At 35.2% G+C, this 22,948-nt stretch overlaps 1 protein-coding gene across 1 annotated transcript; it reads left to right on the top strand.

The window, feature by feature from the left end:
- Positions 1 to 20,624: 20,624 nt before the first annotated feature.
- LOC110797561 (putative fasciclin-like arabinogalactan protein 20) lies at positions 20,625 to 21,995 on the top strand. The gene has a single exon (XM_022002681.2). It carries the CDS (start codon positions 20,676 to 20,678, stop codon positions 21,720 to 21,722), a length of 1,047 nt encoding a protein of 348 aa, XP_021858373.2. The 5' UTR covers positions 20,625 to 20,675; the 3' UTR covers positions 21,723 to 21,995.
- Positions 21,996 to 22,948: the final 953 nt, after the last annotated feature.

Below are 22,948 nucleotides of genomic sequence, written 5' to 3'. Positions count from 1 at the left end.
CACACTGAAGGAAATATGTCCTTCACCCAAGGTGCATTTAGTCTAATACCAAGGTTCAGATTAATTGCGAACAATTAATTCAGTGAGATCAAGTGATCGGAACAGCTAGCTGGAGCAATGCTTCCGATCAGTGAGTTCTAATGAATATTAAGCTCACAACTTACTCTTGACTGAACCTATAAGGTCACGCCAATGGTACGTAACAGTTCACCAGATTAAATGAATCGGAAATTCATTTAATAGCTTTTCGGGAATTAGTTTTGGAAAACGTATTATACGATACGACCTTGCATCGGAATCGTATATCGTATCGCGAATATTCGTAAGCTGGGCGAAACGAATAAATTGTACCGTACGACGGTGATTCGTCGTATACGAAACGATAAATAATATCCGTAAGGTATTAGTCGCGAATACCAAGGGCATCGGAGGCGCGGCCCGTCGAGCTAAGCACGCAAGCGTGCAAGGCCTAACGAGCAAGCGAGCTCGCAAGCAAAGGCGAGCAAGCCAGCCCGCGTGTGGCACGAGCACGCAACAGTAGCGCAGCAGCATAGCACCGACGAGCGAGCAGGCCCATGGCCCAGCTGCTCGGCTGCGCGCGCTGTGGGCTTCGGCCTGCAGCGTGTGGCTGGGCGTTGGGCTGTGCGGTGTCCGTGTGTGATGTGGCCGGTCAAGGCCATTTGGTCTTTGGCCGGTTACATCATTTAATACAATTAGGGTATTGTATTTACAATCACAACTCAGTACACACAATTTTTCCAACCCAAAACCTAATTCAGAAATTACGTTCTTCAGTTTTCTCTTTCTGTGAAAACTGTTCTTCCCAAAAGCAAAAACTCTTGATTGATTGTCTAAGCTACGGTTATCAAGACGGATCTGATCGTGTGGGTGAACCAAGTAGAGGAACGACAAGTGGAGTTCTAAGTTCGTGTTCGTTGACAGATTACTAGGGAAAATACGCTTCGAATGTAAGTTTGCTTAATCTTTGTTTTATACATGTTTCCTGGCTTTGGGGATTGTTTCCGCACATGTTATTATGTTTAACTGTATTCCCCTACAGCGGTATCTCGAGCCTTATGTATTCAAAGCATGTTTTAGCATTATTTAATTGTTTTTGCTGTTGTCAAAATTTTGGGAATTTTTTCTGATTTTTCGGAATTTTTTATGAATTATTGGATTTATTGCGTAAGTTGTTCAGAAATCAAAAAGATTCGGGTTTTCGACATTTCAGACCCTAATCTGATTGAAAACGATTTTCTAAGATCAATTCATGTAAACGGAAATGCAAAAACAGGCCTCGAAGTGATGTTTTTTGGGCGTTTTTGTTAATTTTCGAATTAAAATTAAAAGTGTCGGAAAGTATTTCAATTAAAAGGTCAACCTAAACAACTCATAATTGATTGAAATTTTGACACGATGCTTCTTGGTACATTTTTAATCTATGGTAAAAATTTCAGATTTTTTCGATAAGCATAAACCCTAATTTTGCTTTCCCCAAATTCGTAAATTTTAGATCCCTAATTTATTTTTAAAATAATTTAGATCTAATAATTCGGTAAATTGGGAAAGGGAATATAATTTCATGAGTCAGTGGATAATTTTAAAAATTATTGGATTAAAATTTTGAATGATTTCGTTAAATTTAATCGCACTTAAACCAAATTATTAAAACCTGAAATTTAAATGTTTAAGAAAGATTTAAAGTTTTAGATTTTATTATTTAAAAGTTCAAATTTTTAGTTGAAATCGTTCGTTCTTAACATTTGAATAATGTTAGCCTTGATTTAATATTTTACGAAATTGGATTGTCGTTAAATTAATTAAATCGTAAAAACCGTTGTTTTTCGAAAATAAAAATCGTAACCTTTTATGAAAAATAACATAAATGCAAACGTTCGTGGAATTAATTTTTTTTTTTAATTGAGTTGGTCCGCGGTACGAACCAAAGGCACGAACACAAGGGTGAGGTGGACGTGTGGCTCGTCGAGCCACGCGGGCAACCGCATCAGTGCCGTGCCGCATCGAAGCGGCCAGTAGCATGGGCGTTGCGTGCCGCGCGCGCGCTGGGCGAGGGATGGGCTACGGCTACGAGCAAGCAAGGCGAGGTGCCTTGCGATGTGCAGCGATGCGCATCAACGAGCGTCGAGTCAGACACGCAGGGGCAGCAGCAGCTGCGAGTACGTGTGCAAGGCTGCGGGATGCGCGGGTTTTCCTCGTGTGCCTCGTAGGCCACACAGTGCTACGTTGGGCTGGGCGCACGCCTAGCCCGGGCAAGCACATGAACATTTTTTTAATTTGTTTATTTCGTTGGGCTTGACCATGTTTGCATTAATTTGGGCTAACGGGATATTTAATTTAATATATTATTTACTTGGGCTACGCCGCGAGTTTTAATTTAATATTTAATAATTAATTATCCGGAATAATTATCGGTTTGAGTGGGAGCCACTAAATGAAATTAAAATGAAATAATTATTTTAATTATTTTTTCGTAGGTCGCATTTTTTTTAATTAAATTCAATTTAATTAGAATAAAGTCTAAGGATTAATACTTTGGAAATTGATTAATCTTTTAGAACGCTTTTATGTGAACGTGAATATTAATTAATTCACGTAAATACTTGCATTATTATCATGGGCAATTCGTTTTAGCATACAAATGGGTGAATGCATAGAATATATATTTTATGTAATGCAGGTACTCCAAGTGACTAGTATGGCCATTTAGGATAGTTAAATATGGTATGCGAACCGTTCTATCTTTGAATGTAAAGTTTTAAATATGGTCTGCGAACCATGGAAATTTTAATGTAATATTATTATTTTCAAGTATTTCTAAGTTTAGCACTTTAAGTTAGCAATTGAACGAAGATTCAAGACGATGCCAAGCTAACAAGATGGTGATGAAGATTGGATGCTTCAAGACAAGATGTTTTGGGCCATACTATTTCACCATTTTATTTATGCATTTGATATATATATTATTATGCTTGAATGTATGTATGTATACTTTTCATGAATATGTTGTTTCGTATGACTCGATTAGATTAAGTTCACTAAATAATCGAAACAACATAGAAACAACTAGGTCCAAGCAATATTGAGTTTAAAAATTGCCTTCCAAATCAAGCACTTACAAAAATATAAGGACCTAACGTAGTAGATTTACGCCAAAGCGAGGTGCTATATTATTGACTTAGATGGTAAGGCGTCCCAAAGGAGCACGTTGATTGTGGTTTCAACTCAAACAACAACGGCATTAATGTTGTGGCAATGGGATAAATTATGGTATTTATTTATTAAACAAGAGTAATTTGGAGATTACTAGCAATAGGTTTTGCTTACCTAGAATCTTAAACTACTTAAGACATGCCAAAGCTGCTTAAGGATTTAGGACTTTTAGGGTCTTGGAATCATTTAATTCATTTTTGGACCATGTTTTATTTTTTGCATGAATGAAATGTTTAATAGCTTTGATGATTGCATGAATGATTTTATTTTAAGTTATTAAAAAAGTATGATAAATGCTTTCTTTGCTAGTTCATTTTGTAGAATCGTAAATCTTCAACTTTATTGCGTTCGGACAATAGATGCGATATTTCCTCGATCGATTGGTAACTAATTTTGAGAGTGATTCTCAAAGAAAAGGAGAATGAGAGCGTATCTTGAATGTGATTTTCTTATAATGATCTTCATGGTTGTTTTCAAACTAAAATTTGAATGGTAGACCAATCGGACCTCATATATTCAGAATACTGGGTAGTTTTGGAATAATGAAGTATTGAGTTAAAGACTCATGTATAACCAATGGTTAACAACCAATTTCCTTTTGATTCGATAAATGAACTAGACTCATTGGATGTTGTCATTCAAAGTGAATAAAAGAAAGGGACTTTGTAAGCATAACAAAGTAAAAAGATCAAGCAAAGAGTAAAATCTTTTGGACTATAAGAAAACGTGCTAGAAAGGATAGGAAAGGGGAACAAAAGAAATAAATTTAGATATTCTATTTTTACCTTGAGGTTTATGTTAAAGAGAAACGACTTAGAAAATAAACTCTCATGGTATTAGATTACCGCTTGAGGTTCTAACACTTGTTAAGAACTCAAATTCCGGGAGCTAAGTCTGGTTATTGACCTACAAATGGGAAATGAAGCAAAATTGTGCTACATTAATTGTAGGGTCATCATGTTTGTTTTAAAGTCCTTCTAAAGGCTAGAACTTAATGGTATTATGTTCCATTAATCATCATAATGAATTTCTGTCTGGACAACGGAAGGACTCACATTCAAAGTAAACAAAAACATTCGTTGAGTGTTTATTTGAATGAAATGGTCATTGAAGGGTTAAGTCATATGATTGATTAATAAACAAACGAATCTCTTCACACTGAAACTTCAGAAGGTTCAAATCAAACATTTTGATTTGTGTTCCACATATCTTTGGCAATGTCATACGACCATATCAACAAGACAACATTCTAAGATTCCATGGCATGGATTTCTGAAAGTTGGTTAATTTAAGACACGTGGGTCTTGCTTGTTGAACATGACATAGAAATGGACTATTGTTAGAAGTTTCTAGACAATGAAGTTCCTGGGCCAAAGAAGGATTTTATGACTTACCTATTTCACAAGAAGCTCCATAAGAATATGGTATGTCCAAATGGAGAAATCGGAATCTATTCGATTAACGATAATCACGACTATTTTCCTATATAGTTTCTAAATGACACTCTCAAGTGACTATCACACTAAACAAAGTTGTCAAAGCTAAGGATAAGATGTCATAAGGATTGAACTTCGGTTCAGTACATCTTTTCAGTACATATATATCTAGGGTTGTCAAACCCAGTGGGAGTTAGTGTTTACATCAAACAAACTCAAGAATAGATATATGTTTCTTTATGAGCGACTCATAGAAACAAAAGGTATTGATTCTACCACAAATCAGAGAACATATGGTTGTTGCTCTAGATAATGTCTTTTAGGATACCATCATATTCCCAAAAAGGCAAGTGGGAGAAAAATGACCTCGAAGTGAACTTCGAGTCAAGCAACAAACAAATGTAGGGTACTTAGGAGTCTTTGGAAAAGCTCCGTACTTAGAAGCGTTTGGAAGAGCTTCAGGAAGACTTTAGAAGTTCTTCAAGAGAATCCTAATACTCAAAGGACTTGAGTAATGTCTTTATAGACACCAAAGTTTAATGTTCAATACCTAGGTAAATCGTATAAGGAATTGAATTCAACCAAGATAGATACATAGATATCTTGAGGAATGAAAACTATGAAGACTTTGGAATGTGCTTCAAAGAACATACGACTTACAGGTTAGCTACGACGAATTAAAATTCCCAAGTATGGTTTGAGGCCATCAGAAACATTATTATGGTTTGAGGCCATATAAAATGGTTTGAGGCCATTTTATCCAAAGTACATTCATCTTAAAGAATCAAATCTATGATTTGGTTGATTTGCATAAAGGGTTCACTCCCATTAGTTATAAACATGCTTTCTAATGATAGAACGTTGATTTGCATAAAGGGTTCACTCCCATTAGTTGCAAACATGTTTTCTAAACATACAACGTTGATTTGCATAAAGGGTTCACTCCCATTGGTTGCAAACATGCATTCAAAACATACAAAGATGATATTGTATACACATACAAAAGAAAAGATAGATTGGTGGTTAAAGATTATAAACAACTTCACGGCGTTGATAATGTTGAAATCTTTTTCACCAAGTCAGAATGCTTGAACTATTTTGGATAAAAATAGCAATCATTGCATGTGGAAATATGGCAATTGGAAAACGAAACACCTTCCTCAATTGGACTTGTAGAAAGGAATTGTGCACATCACACAATGAAAAGTTTTGGATGCTAGATAAAAGAGCAAGCTTAAAAAATATATTCGTAGATTAAAGCATGCAAGTGGGAATTGGAACATATTTTTCAACAAGGCTATTGAGCAATCATGGCTCTATGAAAATATGGATCATCTTGTAGATGAGGAGATTAGTGGGAGCTAAGTCATATTTATTGGTTCAATATATGAGATACAAATCTCTCTATTGAATATGACATTAGAATTCTAAATGGTTAGATTTGAAAGTATTTGTCAATATTAGAACCATGGCGAAACTTAGAACATACTGGGTTAAAGATCTATATATTGGATATGATCTAAAGCGTTGTTTGGATTTTGTAAAACCAATTACTAAATCAAACACAATGGAGAGACTCAAAAGAGACTCTCAACCTATATGAGTAAGTCTAAGTAATGAATGCTTTAACTAAAGTATAAAGCTAGGCTGTTATCACTAAAGTTAAACATGAAGGACCTTGAAGAGGTGCCTTCACCTTATATCACATGGCAGTGCCAAGATTTTAGCAAGATTCGGTATCTCTTGAAACAGAATAAAGCTAAAAGTAACATTGATGGATTTTAAAATGCGAATGGTTTTTGCATTACAATCAATCATGTATGATGTGATATATAGTTCGCCAAGATAACTCGTGAACATTGGATCGTGACGAGTTTATACCAATCTCTATTGATCTAGATCAAAGATCATTAGAACAATATCAAGAACATCCAGTACATCTGGATATGTAGGATGAGCACTTGATAAGAGCAAGTGAAGATGAACTAAAGTTTTGATGCTACATGCATTTGCCTAAGCAAAAGTTGAATCTTGTTGTTAGGCAAACCACAAACATACACGGGGAATTAGGTGTCGTGATTAAAAGGTGGTAACATAGGTTCTGAACAATATGTGATGCATGGGAAACTGAATCAATGATTAGTTTCCAAGTTCTCAGTTGAAATATGTATCTCCCACATCATTGTGAACTGGTTGGAGTATTCCAAAAGGATGGCATCATTTGCAATTCTACATAATTTAAATGAATTCATTATTGCCTAAGAAGCAATGAAAGGGAATTGTTTCAAGTGGGAGTTCTTCAATGAACTCAGGTTGATCACAAGTCTGCTATCTGGATAATTTTCTATTTTGAATATGAGAATCATTCTAACAGCAATGAAAGACTAGATCATTCTATAAACATATTCAAAGATCTTTTCATCTTACATCGAAAGGCTTTCGATAGAAAGGATTCTAAGAATCGCAAAGTATGATAAACTAAACCTCTGCATTGAATGAGACACAACATTCATATGCAGAAATGGAATCAAGTTTGAGTTCCATGAATGTTTTAAGTATTGGGTGAAAGGCTTATATCTATAAAACATTAAATGCTTGATTTTGGGTTAGAGGCCCACAAATTGGTAAGCATTTGGTTTAAACATTTATCATTTATGAAATTACATTTCATAGATCATTTAATCTTGGTTTAGTATTAAATGATGAAGTCCAAGTGATTCAAAACATTCAAATGTGATGTCAAGATGGATTCTTCGACAAAGAAACACCCATAAGTGAACTTGAATATTGAAATCACAAAAGGATCCCTAATCCAGGTCATTGAAAGGTGGACGACTAATGACTAATGAAGATTAGATTGCAAGTAGAGCTGGCAATGGGTCGGGTTGGGTCGAAATCAGGTCGACCTGTTTATAAACGGGTTGAGATTTCCCCGACCTGAACCCAACCTGTTTAGTTAAACGGGTTGAAATTTTAAGCCCAACCCAACCTGGAAATAAACAGGTCAACCTGTTTTCGACCTGCTGACCTGTTTACTTAATTATTATTTTTTGAAAAAAATCTGCTAAACTAATAACCTGTTTTTCCAATCTGCTAAATAATAAGTCTCAAACTGGCAATATTTGCCATTAATTAATGCCCTGTCAAAAGTCATAAGGCTTAATACATCACCAAATATGAAATTAAAGTTTAATACATGACCAAATCCAACGTAAAACTAAAATTCAAATAGGTTACAACGCATAAATAAATTGTTCATTCATCAAACTTTGTTGGATTCTTGAGTTCCTGGTGAAGTAACTATGGGTGAGGATGGGTCATCAACATTCACGACCGCGTCAACTTGTTCTTCCACCTTCAACTTCATGATGGCTCCACATAGCTCCTCCAATTGAGGCTCTATTTTTACTACAAAAGTAATAATAATATTAATAAGATCAGCATACTTAGTATTTATTTAAGAGCAGAATATATATAATTAGTTATTGTAATTGAAAAATACTAACCTTGTCCAAACACCCAGTCACGAAGACATATAATTGCCTCCACAACAGAAGGCAATAAAGAGCTCCTATAAGCATCAAGCACCCTGCCACCAGTGCTAAAAGCAGATTCAGATGCTATTGTTGAGATTGGGATAGCCAAGATGTCCCTGGCCACCCGAGCAAGTGTAGGATACCGTGCCTCGTGAGTTCTCCAAAACTCCAACACATTTAAATCAGTTGCCCGAGGCCTGAGCTGCTCCTCCAAATAACTCTCAAGTTCAGATTTCAATGCCTTAGTAGGCATCTTAGTGGAGAAGTTGTCAAAATCCTTAATAAAAAACAAAGTTAAATATCACTTCCAGAATGTAGAAATGATCAAATATTCAATAAAAATGATACAACACTAAAAAAAAGTAAAGTATATGGTTAAGGTTACTTACCATCATGAGAGAATCCGACTCACTTTGCTGATTGTTTGACATGGCAGCATTCCTAGCTTCATCATTTGCTTTCATCAAAGAAGACTCAGCTTGGTACTCGTCGAACAAGGAAACCAACTTGTCCATCATCATTGCACACTCCAAGTTGTAACTTGCCCCATAAATCTTCTCATATCCCCATTCCACAATCTGAAATTTGTACCGAGGATCCAAAACAGTAGCCATAACCATAACAGTGCTAAAGGTAGCCCAATACTTCTCAAACTTAATCAACATTTTACTAGCCATCTTTTCCATAAAAGCATCATGGCTTCCCTTTTCTTGGTGTAACAGCACCCTTACCCTCAAAACATTAGGAAAATACAAATTTGCAGTAGTATATTTTGAACCAGAAAACGCACAAGTGACCTCATAGAAAACCTTTAAAAACTTAAAATTTTCTCAATTCTTACCCACTATTCACTTGTTGGGCAATGAACATAATTTGCATCCGTTCTTTGCAAATAAACCAAAGCTTTCTTGTAAAATAAAACAGACTCTAACATCATATAAGTTGAATTCCATCTTGTTGGAACATCTTGCCTTAACCCCTTAGATGAGTCAAGCTCCACATGTGACACACAACTTAAAAACTTATGCTTGCTAGATTGAGAACCCTTGCAATACTTAACACTCTCTCTAACCTTAACAATAGCTTTATCAACCTCTTTCAAACCATCTTGCACAATTAAATTCATGATATGAGCACAACACCGAACATGAAAGTAAGCACCAACACAAACTAAATCCATTTCACTCTTAAGCAAATCAGCCATTGAATCATTAGAAGAAGCATTATCTAAAGTAATAGAAAATACTTTTTTTTGAATTCCCCAATCTTTCAACAAACGACACACTTCATTACACAAAGCAAGACCCGTATGAGGAGGGGGCATAAAGCTAAAATTCAAAATCAGTTTTTGCAAACACCAATTGTGATCAATGAAATGGGCAGTCAAGGAAAGATAACCATCAGTAGTAATAGATTTCCAACAATCAAAAGTTAAAGCAACTTTACCAGGTGGTAAACTTAAAGCCTCCTTAACCTTCCCTTCTTCCTCCTAAACATTTGAAGAATATCAGCCTTGACTAGAGGAAAAATCCTTATAGGTTGCTCATCAAAGGTTGCCCTTATCAAACAAGTGCAACCTTTAAGGAACAAAAAAATTAAAAAAATAATAATTTAAAATCTGAAAATTTCCCCCCAAAAAAAGCGCAACCTTAATCTAGGAATAAAAAAAACGACAGTCTCTCTTCCCTGCAATCCAACGTCTCTCACAGCTCCTGCAAAACATCTCCCTGCACAGGTGACCGGCGAAGCCACCGGCGAAACCACACTCACATGCTCGCACCCTCTCTCAACCTTTACTCTCAACCCTAAACCCCATTACTCTCTCGCTTTCTCTGCCGACATTGATCTAGATTACACACAAGCTCAAATTGCTCTCTCAATTTGAAGCTATACGACACATTGCAAACGAAATCTAAAGACTTTGAGGTACTAATTTGTCCCCCACTTTTTGAATTTCGATCTCTGGGTATGTTTTGTTCTTGATCTTTTTTCTAGTCTTGCTTGGGGTTTCGGTTTGGGGGTTTTCTTGGTATGAGCTTATTCAAATTTCTCTCTTCAAGTTCCGAAATTTTGGTTATTTTCCATGATTTACAAGGTTAGATATTAGGTTTTCTAAATTATTTTCTGATTTAGGTTTTGATTTTAATTTAATAATTAGCAATAATATGATCGAGTTTAGTTTTCTTGGGTTGAGAATTTTAGTGAGATGCTTTTGCGACAATAATATGATTTTAATTTTTGTAATTAGCAATATGATGATCGAGTTTTTTCATTGTATATTTGAATCTATTTTCTTCAATATCTATTGCTCGGTGGTAGTGTTTGTTCATGTTAAATTTGTGGTCTTATTGCTTGAATTCGTTCTCTGTTTCTTTTTGCATTAATTTTTTAGTTTAATAATACTTTTATTATCTTATAATTTCGAATTCAGAAGAAACCTCAGGTCGCATTATTTAAATTATTTTTTCGTAGGTCGCATTATTTTCATTAAATTCAATTTAATTAGAATAAAGTCTAAGGATTAATAATTTGGAAATTGATTAATCTTTTAGGACGCTTTTATGTGAACGTGAATATTAATTAATTCACGTAAATACTTGCATTTATCATGGGCAATTCGTTTTAGCATACAAATGGGTGAATGCATAGAATATATATATTTTATGTAATGCAGGTACTCCAAGTGACTAGTATGGTCATTTAGGATACTTAAATATGGTATGCGAACCGTTCTATCTTTGAATGTAAAGTTTTAAATATGGTCTGCGAACCATGGAAATTTTAATGTAATATTATTATTTTCAAGTATTTCTAAGTTTAGAACTTTAAGTTAACAATTGAACGAAGATTCAAGACGATGCCAAGCTAACAAGATGGTGATGAAGATTGGATGCTTCAAGACAAGATGTTTTGGGCCATACTATTTCACCATTTTATTTATGCATTTGATATATATATTATTATGCTTGAATGTATGTATGTATACTTTTCATGAATATGTTGTTTCGTATGACTCGATTAGATTAAGTTCACTAAATAATCGAAACAACATAGAAACAACTAGGTCCAAGCAATATTGAGTTTAAAAATTGCCTTCCAAATCAAGCACTTACAAAAATATAAGGACCTAACGTAGTAGATTTACGCCAAAGCGAGGTGCTATATTAGTTGACTTAGATGGTAAGGCGTCCCAAAGGAGCACGTTGATTGTGGTTTCAACTCAAACAACAACGGCATTAATGTTGTGGCAATGGGACAAATTATGGTATTTATTTATTAAACAAGAGTAATTTGGAGATTACTAGCAATAGGTTTTGCTTACCTAGAATCTTAAACTACTTAAGACATGCCAAAGCTGCTTAAGGATTTAGGACTTTTAGGGTCTTGGAATCATTTAATTCATTTTTGGACCATGTTTTATTTTTTGCATGAATGAAATGTTTAATAGCTTTGATGATTGCATGAATGCTTTTATTTTAAGTTATTAAAAAAGTATGATAAATGTTTTCTTTGCTATTTCATTTTGTAGAATCGTAAATCTTCAACTTTATTGCGTTCGGACAATAGATGCGATATTTCCTCGATCGATTGGTAACTAATTTTGAGAGCGATTCTCAAAGAAAAGGATAATGAGATCGTATCTTGAATGTTATTTTCTTATAATGATCTTCATGGTTGTTTTCAAACTAAAATTTGAATGGTAGACCAATTGGACCTCATATATTCAGAATACTGGGTAGTTTTGGAATAATGAAGTATTGAGTTAAAGACTCATGTATAACCAATGGTTAACAACCAATTTCCGTTGGATTCGATAAATGAACTAGACTTATTGGATGTTGTCATTCAAAGTGAATAAAAGAAAGGGACTTTGTAAGCATAACAAAGTAAGAAGATCAAGCAAAGAGTAAAATCTTTTGGACTATAAGAAAACGTGCTAGAAAGGATAGGAAAGGGGAATAAAAGAAATGAATTTAGATATTCTATTTCTACCTTGAGGTTTATGTTAAAGAGAAACGACTTAGCAAATAAACTCCCATGGTATTAGATTACCGCTTGAGGTTCTAACACTTGTTAAGAACTCAAATTCCGGGAGCTAAGTCTGGTTATTGACCTACAAATGGGAAATGAAGCAAAATTGTGCTACATTAATTGTAGGGTCATCATGTTTGTTTTAAAGTCCTTCTAAAGGCTAGAACTTAATGGTATTATGTTCCATTAATCATCATAATCAATTTGTGTCTGGACAACGGAAGGACTCACATTCAAAGTAAACAAAAACATTTGTTGAGTGTTTATTTGAATGAAATGGTCATTGAAGGGTTAAGTCATATGATTGATTAATAAACAAACGAATCTCTTCACACTGAAACTTCAGAAGGTTCAAATCAAACATTTTGATTTGTGTTCCACATATCTTTGGCAATGTCATACGACCATATCAACAAGACAACATTCTAAGATTCCATGGCATGGATTTCTGAAAGTTGGTTAATTTAAGACACGTGGGTCTTGCTTGTTGAACATGACATAGAAATGGACTATTGTTAGAAGTTTCTAGACAATGAAGTTCATGGGCCAAAGAAGGATTTTATGACTTACCTATTTCACAAGAAGCTCCATAAGAATATGGTATGTCCAAATGGAGAAATCGTAATCTATTCGATTAACGATAATCATGACTATTTTCCTATATAGTTTCTAAATGACACTCTCAAGTGACTATCACACTAAACAAAGTTGTCAAAGCTAAGGATAAGATGTCATAAGGATTGAACTTCGGTTCAGTACATCTTTTCAGTACATATATATCTAGGGTTGTCAAACCCAGTGAAGCTTATAAGTTGCCCTTGTATGCAACAAGGGAAACTTATAAGTTTTACATAAGCAAACAAGGGCAACTTATAAGATTATGAGTTGCCCTTGTTAAGGGCAACTTTTGATAATTTCACAAAAGTGACCCCCCCATATGTTGCCCTTATAATTGGCAACTTATAAGCCTATTTTAAGGACAACTTATGATGTTTTTTCCTCTAGTACTTAATAGTATTCCTAGATACCACTTTTACATCAGGATTCAAATACATAAAACACCCCCTAATACCCTTATACTCAACAAACTGGAATGGTAAATCATGACGCACAATAGTAGTAGCTAACATTTCACAAAACACACTAGGATTAAAAGCAGGCAACCTAGTTTCTACAGACCCACCACTACCACAATCCAATATCATTTGACCAATATCCCTAAATTTCCTTTTCTTACATTTAGCAATATGGCGACGCAAATTACCAGTACCTTGGTTACTCTCAGCATTGTACATTTGACCACATTTCTTACACTTACAGCGCAGTACACCATTTTCATCACAATCCAGAAAATCGAATTCAGCCCACACATCAAATGTAAGCTTCCTTTGGCGCTTCAGTTCTCCCTCAGCATCTTTGGTTAGCATGGGTTTACAAGTTGGTGTTGTCTTTCCAGATTCTAGAACCTCTTCATCATCAGAACATTCAACAAAGTTCTGATAGTCTTCCTTTGCTGTAAAAATGTAAAATAAACCAAATATAAGTAAGAAACTCTTATTTACAATATTTTAATTCAAATTGGATCACAAAAAACACAAAAAATTTAGTCTGCCGCTAATAATCATCAACATCACAGTTTATTTAAATTTAGTCTAATTAAAAAATTTATTCTCAAATCATCATCATCATCATTGTTCTCAACTTATTCTGAACCCTAAAACCCTAGAAAAATTATTCTCAAAAACCTTAAAAATTCGAAAACACTGGAAAAATTAATTTGCTTATGGAATTCGACAAATCAGTGAATCACAATGAAATACGCCACTTCATTTTCATCAATTCATCATCATGGTTCTAAATTTCTAATTACGAATTGGAATCAAAGTCATATTAATTTACTATGTTATCAACATCACCATGACAAACAAAAGCATTTTAACAACAAATAGAAACAACAAAATATACATAAATTATTAATCATAAAATAAATCGAATGAAAGTTTAAAAATTACATACTTGGATGTTGAATCAGAGAGCCGGAAGCCGGACCGTCGAGACTCGATAGGCGCAGTGGTGACTAGTGAGGACGCGGTGGTGAGTGAAGACCGACGACCGGCGAGGTGGTGAGTGAAGAACACCGAGAGCCGCCGCTGAGAGAATGACTGAATGAGAGTGACTGAGTGAGAGGAGTGAGAGACTGAGAGACTGAGAGGAGTGAGAGACTGAGAGGAGAGGCAAGAAATTTTAGGGTTTTCCATTATATAAGATTAGAGAAAACAGACTTAAAAGCTAAAGCCCAAATAAAAAAGCCCAGAAATAATTAAAGACTTTTAATGAATTTTTCTTTTTAAAACAGTTACACGGATTGTGGGTTGGGTTAGCAGGTTGGCGGGTTGGCGGGTTGACCAAATAATTAAACGGGTTAGGCGGGTTGCTTTCGGGTTGAAATTTTCAACCTGACCCAACCCATTTATTAAACGGGTTGGGTTGGGTCGACCTGTTTAACTAAACGGGTTAAAAATCTTGACCTAACCCAATAATAACGGGTTGGATTCGGGTCGGGTTAGTGGGTTGGGTCAGCTTTTGCCAGCTCTAATTGCAATTAGATTTTTGGTTCTGTTTCTTGAACTAGATTGACAGGATGCCAGAATTTTTTGCATAGATACTTATTGGATCTTGTATCATATTGACCATGAGAACACTTTAAGAGATTAAAGTCATGTCATAAGTAGTTCTCATTAATGGTGATTAGGACCGTTCCTCAGAACATGAGCGATTATGTTTGTTCGTTTGAGAATTAGTTCGCTTTGATGCTAGCTAAACGTCACACCGTAAAAGTAGGCTATAAAAGAAGTTATTGGGCGTACTATGAATCAAAGTGAGTGTTCATAGATTGCAAGAATGGATTGTCCTCCTATCTTTGATAGGATATGGTGTTGTTGTGTAACAAGGCCTCTCAGAGAGTTAGATACTGTAAAATGCATGGCCGTGTTCAGAAAGGTTAAGGCTTAACCTTTTGTAAAAGTTTAACAGTTGAGCTCTGTAATCTGAGAAACACCTCTGGACCTAATAAGGATGGCTAGGATCTTACCTTATGTTCAGTAAGTAACACTAAGTGACAAAGGAATGTGAATGCACACTTGTCTGCTTGACAAGTGGGAGACTGAAGGAAATATGTCCTTCACCAAAGGTGCATTTAGTCTAATACCAAGGTTCATATTAATTGCGAACAATTAATTCCGTGAGATCAAGTGATCGGAACAGCTAGCTGGAGCAATGCTTCCGATCAGTGAGTTCTAATGAATATTAAACTCACAACTTACTCTTGACTGAACCTACAAGGTCACACCAATGGCACGTAACAGATCACCGGATTAAATGAATCGAAAATTCATTTAATAGCTTTTCGGGAATTAGTTTTGGAAAACGTATTATACGATACGACCTTGCATCGGAATTGTATATCGTATCGCGAATATTCGTAAGCTGGGCGAAACGAATAAATCATATCGTACGACGGTGATTCGTCGTATACGAAACGATAAATAATATCCGTATGGTATTAGTCGCGAATACCAAGGGCATCGGAGCTGCCGGCTCGTCGAGCCAGGCACGCAAGCGTGCAAGGCCCAACGAGCCAGCGAGCTCGCGAGCAAAGGCCAGCAAGCCATCCCACGTGTGGCACGAGCACGCAACAGCAGCGCAACAACATAGCAGCGACGAGCGAGCAGGCCCATGGCCCAGCTGCTCGCCTGCGCGCGCTGTGGGCTTTGCCTTCAGCGTGTGGCTGGGCATTGGGCTGTGCGGTGTCCGTGTCTGATGTGGCCGGTCAAGGTCATTTGGTCTTTGACCGGTTACATCATTTAATACAATTAGGGTATTGTATTTACACACACAACTCAGTACACACAATTTTTCCAACCCAAAACCTAATTCAGAAATTACATTCTTCAGTTTTCTCTCTCTGTGAAAACTGTTCTTCCCGAAAGCAAAAACTCTTGATTGATTGTCTAAGCTACGGTTATCAAGACGGATCTGATCGTGTCGGTGAACCAAGTAGAGGAACGACAAGTGGAGTTCTAAGTTCGTGTTCGTTGACAGATTACTAGGGAAAATACGCTTCGAATGTAAGTTTGCTTAATCTTTGTTTTATACATGTTTCCTGGCTTTGGGGATTGTTTCCGCACATGTTATTATGTTTAACTGTATTCCCCTAAACACGCATGCATTACCTTGGCCGGTTAGGATATTTTGGATATTTAACTAGAATCCTAATGGATTTAGTTATTGGATTCTAGTTAAATTATATCGTGTTTTCCTAATTCTACTCAAATTGGATATTTTGTTAAATCTGAAATACTTAGGTATTTGATTAAACGTAAAATTCTAGTGATATAATTTAACTAGAATCCTAATGGATTTAGTTAATATAATCCTAGTAGAATTCTAACTCCGTTATTTCCACCCTATAAATATGTGGTTCCTGATCACAATTTTTAATGCAATTCAATAAGTATTCACATACATTAAGTTCAAGAGAGAATTTAATAATTTGCCTAAAATTAATAATAAGCTTTCCGAGTTCACATAAAACCTTAGATAATATTCTAGTTAATTGAATCCGAGGCGGATCCGAACGTGTTGTGGACTATCTACGGAGGGGAGACATTTGGAGTCCTAAACTTGTTCTTGTTCTGTTCGGGAGCAGCCAGGGAAGGCACGCATCACATTGTATGTATCCTAATTATGCTAATTGAATATGTGACAATTAATTTGGATTCCTGGCTTTATGGTTTTTCCGCATGATTTATATTGTTTATATTTTTCATAACCTAACAGCTAGTCGCCCGAAAAATCTAATAGGAGTCAGTCGTCCAAAGAATATAAGACGGACCTGGTCGTCAAAACTCCCACAGAAAGGCAATCATGATGGTTTCATACTTTGTCCAGAGCGCCCACAGATGGCAACTGCTGTTTCAGTATATTGAAGGAAGTCGGACAAAGGCACCTTCCAACAAATCAATTCAACAAGTCAATCATCGTCTGTTGTCACTCTGAGGGGGCTAGTTGTACGGCCAGGTAACAAAATATACTTATTTTATTCCTATCTTCAGATCAAGCGCAACAATTGTCATGGTTACGCTCACTCTGAGGGGGCTAGCTGTACGGGCTGTTCTACTGGCATCAATGCATACCGGCATAACTCCCCATAACTAAAACTAACATGCGGGTAATACGGTCATTAAAGACACTTATGTCTTACCGGCGCATTATGTATAGCCTTACCGGCATCATTACGATGCCACTTGATCATCGTATTACCAAGAGGTCACTATCAGACAGGTCACCATCCTACGATGAGGAGTCTACTCGACCGTACAAGATGGTTTGTCTATATATGGAGGACCTCATTTATTGCTATGAGGTACGAAACACTTAAACACTCAACCTAATTACTGCTTAGTTAAACCCTAACTACCTTCAGTAATCTTACTTAAGCATCGGAGGGGGTATCCTCGAATCACCCCCGAGGCTAGTTAATCTATTCTGTTGTGCAAATCCCAGCCGGCGATTACAACATACGTTCATAATCCCACGGACAACTGTTCCCACTCCACACTCGGAACAGTAAGTAAGTTTTTTTATTGCTACGAAACAGTTTTTGGGAATTTTTGTAGTCATCTTGCGTTTCTCATGGATAATGTAAGTTTATTAATTTATGAAATCGAGTTCTATTGTTTATTAAAATTATTGGATAAATTATAGGTTATGTTTTTACAAAATTTATTATCATTATTTGGGAAAAAAAATATACGCATAACAATTTGTCTTTGTACAGCTGGATTTATTTTTTTGGCAACAAAATATTTCGTTGTAATAAATATTATTAGCTTAAAAAATTATGTTGCAAAATAGGAAAAGTTTTTGGCAACAACTACTATTATTGCGAAAAATATAATCCATGTACCAGCCTACCAGTGAGTTTTGGCAACAACATATTTTTGGCAACAAAGATATTGTTGCCGGAAAGAAATTTTGGCAACGAAACAAAGTCGTTGCGGATACTTTTAGTAACGACATCTCCCATAATGACTCGAAGTCGTTGCCTTATATTCGAAATTATTGCAAGGATATTTTTGGTAACGATATATTTCGTTGCCAAAAAATGATGTTCTTGTAGTGTCCCTTGGAAGCTCCACAACATCATCGCTGACATCAGACACCTCCTCCTTTCCTTTAAATTTTAGGAGATCAAGCATATTTTAAGAGAAGTCAATAGAACAACATATTGGACTGCAAATGTCGGACATCTTATTAGTAAGTTGTAACAGGCCGCAATTAGTTTTTATTCTCGGTATTGATTATTTAGAAGTAACCCTCAGGCAGAGGGGGCTCTTAATGTATTTTTCTTCTAACCACTCAAAAAATATTAAAAAAATTGATGTTTCACGTTTTTCGGTGCAAAAAATTTCATTAATATCTCTAATTATATATTTCCTACGTTCTTTTATAGATGACACAATTTGACTTTTGATACTATTCATATAATCTACATTGACTAACAATTGTGATTTATACTTAAAAAGTATAGTCATTTGGGATATTGTTATAATTGTCTCATAGTGTAGGTTTATAATATCAAACTTTTTATAGCTTTTACCCATTAATTATTAAACATATTAATGATTGAAAAATTGCATTGACAAACGTGATAAAAAAAATTTGTGTCATCTAAAAACGAACAAAGAAAATATTGGTCAAAATTATAACCGTCAATATTTTAAAAATATATAACGAGATAAATCTAATAAGATCTCATATGACTTTATAATTTTTTAGGCATAAATCACGAAAAAAAATTAATAATAGAAAGTTTTTAATAGCGAAAACGTACAAACATTGCCATTACAATCTATACTAATATATTAAAAGGCGTTGCGAAAAAAGTTTATGTGCCACGTAAAACTCTTCTGTTACGCCACATCATCCACTCACCAAGGCTATGTGATGTTATTGGTAACCAAAAATCAATGCAACAAGGTTTGAACACAAGATTTTATTTATTTTATTTTGTACCAAAAATCAATGCAACAAGGTTTGGACACTTCTCTATACTAATATTTTATTAATTTATAAATACATGTTAACCCAAAGTCTAAAATATTTAAATCTTATGTTACTTTTAATTTCTTATAGACTATATTGAATAAAGCATTAGGAAAAACATGAATTAAACATGATATCATACGTCTCGTAAGCATCAAGTATAAAAATGCCTTGCATATATCTTATTAATTTGAAGCACTTAGTTCCATTGATAAATTAAACGAATTGTAAAATGATCTAATTGAAAAATTAATTGGCATGATAAATGACGCAATGTACAAGTGTAGTTGAGGAACTTAATGAATCTTTTCACTTTTACGGACTACACGTACTTTGGTCAAATATTGAGCTGAATTGAGAAGAATCTCCAAGTTTAATTATTCAAAGTAGCAACCGGGGCATCCGCCCGGGCCATACACTAGTTTACAATCTATTACGATATACTAAAAGAGACACCAAGAATGACACGTGTCATTTCCTGGTGCGATTTTTTCCCGCCAAAATGTTTTTTTATTCTTTTACTTTAAAATAAATAAATTACATTACGTTTTTTAGGAAACTAAGATAAAATTATATTTTAATTACCATAGATATGTACTGCATAATATATTATGGGAGGAAAGCTAAATCAAAATTATTTTCTCCTTTATCATATAATTTTATTTATGTATATATTATTATAACTTTTTAATCTGATAAGAAATATAAAAAATATTGACAAATGAACTTCTAATGTTAGTCTACTATTAATAATATAATACATGGTAACTGGTAAATAAGAGTGTTAATTAAAATAATAAAACATGGTAAGTAGACTAACATATAAGTTTATTTATCAAGATTTTACTCAATTCAAAATATGTTGTATTTGACTAACTCGGTTATGCTCGAGTCTTTTCGAAAATTAGTCTTGAGTCATTCGGGTTTGGTTAACGTTAGTAGATCGTTCTACATACAAGTAAACGACTGTAATTTTTAACTTTGTATAGTAATATACAAATTTAGTTCATTTGAATATTTTTTTTACACAATTTTGAATTTATACTTTTTCATATATCGTTTTTACTTTCATGTTTTTCTAATATAACAAGTCTTTTAGTTACTATTAAAATAATGAATTGTTTTAGTAGTAGCCGTGCGTTAAACGGGCTTTAAACTAGTTATAAAAAGAAAGGATACCTGGGCAGACAGGAAGTGCAGGGCCCACTCAGTAACAAACCAAGGCAGAGACAAAATTATAGTTTCCCGCCAAATTTGTAACTACTTAAAGCATCTTCCCAATGCAACTAACATTCATTTCCCAAAAAACCAGAGAACTCAAACACTCTCAACAATGGCGCCCGTTTCCATTTTCTCTCTCCTCACTTTAGCTCTCTTCTTTCCTCAATCATCCGCCATTTCCGACGAAACTGTCAAGAACGCCGCTGAAATTCTCTCAGACTCCGGCTTCAATTCCATGTCTCTCACCCTCCCTTTCATCACCCAAACCCTCATCTCCGCCGTACCTTCCGCCACTCTATTTACTCCCTCCGACTCTTCTTTTTCTCTCTCATCCTCTGCCTCCTCCGCAGCCGGACAACCCTCCCTCTCTCTCTTACAATTCCACTTCTGCCCTCGCTACTACTCCTTCGTCGACCTCCAATCTCTCTCTCCCGCCGCCGAAATCCCCACCCTCCTTCCTAACAAATCCCTCACCATTACCTCCTCCGAATTCGACGATGACGTCTCCATTGATGGCGTCAAGCTCAATAGCTCACCCATCTTCGACGACGGATTCTTCGTCATCTTCCAAATCGAGCGATTCTTCAACCCTAACCTCACCGTCGCAACTACCGATTTGAGTCCCAGTCCAATCTCGAATTCTCCGGAGTGCGCTGCCTTATCCCCTCGCTCCAGCAAGTACGCCGAAGCTTCCGCTTCTCTTAGGTCAAGTGGCTACTCAGTAATGGCGGCATTCCTCGATCTACAGTTAACCAAATTCGGCGACGACAACGAAAAAACCCTAACTATCTTCGCTCCAACTGATTCATCCATGGAGAGGCATTTTGGTAATAATTACAGCGAATGGGGGTCACTTTTCCTGAGGCATGTGGTTGGGTGTGAGCTGAGTTGGGGCGATTTAATTGGTCAGCTTGATTCTGGGTTTGTTCTTCCCACTTTCTTGAAAGGGTTTCAGATCAATATTAGTCGCAGTAATGTTCACAATTCTGCATATTCTTTGATTCTCAATGGTGAAGTTGCTGTGGATTCTCCTGAATTGTATCGAAATGATGGGATTGTTGTTCATGGATTGAGCGGGGTTTTGGCTGCACCTACTGTGAAATCCGGTTACAATCAGAGAGAAAATGGTCACTCCCTTGCTGATCATATCGAGTTTTGATTGGTGTCGACTCGGCGTGTTATGATGATCTTAACTCAGTGAGTCTATTGAGTTCTTGATGATTCGGTATTATGTACAATTTCAGAGTCTTGATAATGGAGTATTTTCCTTGCAATTTGTTGTGATTGATGTAAATAAACATCATTTTACAGAAATGTGATTTTAACTTTGGTGGTTCGAAGTTGTAATTGGTCATGTTAATGATGAGTATAATGATGTATTTTGCTATTATGTACTTATGTTATTTTTAGTTGACCCACTTTTTATTTCGTATTTGAGTAGGTTTTATATTTTAAAATGTCTGATCATACCCCTCTTCTCTCTATCTCTATTATGTAAAAGAACGAATATGGGACGTTATTTTTTACAAATGATACTCTATATATTTCTCATAGAATTATCTTTGGCTCTATACAAAAAAATATTTGATATAAAAAAATATTGTGATTAGCTCTCTTTTTTAGGGTTAACAAAAAACTAGGATTTTTTATGGCAAAAGTAGCCATTTCTTCGGAAGTTCGATTGTTTTCGACCCTTTCTTTTCAATCATGTTTTGTTTTTTGCGTTACATCTCAATAATGCTACATATTTTCAGTGTATTAAGTACCCATATGATGGTTTTGATTCTAGCCAACTTTTGTGTATTTAGTTTAGTTCATGTTGTTTCTTGGGTAAACATTTGAGCGAGATTGAATAAGAGATCAATCTTTCGACTACAATCAGATGAACCATACTGAAATAATATTTGTCACGGATACAACAGGTCTATAGAACCTCTCGCCGAAGCTATAAATCATAGCAATATAAAAGTGGGTATACATAATGCATGTTTGATATACTACTATTGTAGCTAGGGGTGTAAATTAGATGATTGGATTGGACTTTTCCAAGTGTAAATCCAATCTAAAATTTTTTATCGAAATTTTTTAGACTTGGGTATTCGAGTCCAAGTCCGATCAAAAATTTTCCCTAGTTCAATCCAAAAAAAAAAAATTATTGAGTCTGAATCAAATCCTATCTGATTCAAAAAAAATTCTTTTGAAAAAAGGTAAAAGCATATGGTTTGAACATAAATAAATACAAATAAAACTTGTACCTTTTAATTTTAAATTTTCTGACACATAAAATAAATTAAATACACGAGTATTACATATTGGGTATGGAATATTTTAACACCTAAAACTACAAGTCGCTCTTCCATAAAGGAAAGAAATAGTAGCAATAGA

This window comes from Spinacia oleracea, chromosome 3 (genome assembly GCF_020520425.1).
Source record: "Spinacia oleracea cultivar Varoflay chromosome 3, BTI_SOV_V1, whole genome shotgun sequence".
NCBI lineage: Eukaryota > Viridiplantae > Streptophyta > Magnoliopsida > Caryophyllales > Amaranthaceae > Spinacia > Spinacia oleracea.
Note: the sequence above shows the minus strand (reverse complement) of the source record. Positions and strands in the feature narration are given on the sequence as shown.

What these genes read in the sequence shown, in the direction of transcription:
- LOC110797561 (XM_022002681.2), top strand. Translation starts at nt 20,676, where the DNA reads ATGGCGCCCGTTTCCATTTTCTCTCTCCTCACTTTAGCTCTCTTCTTT.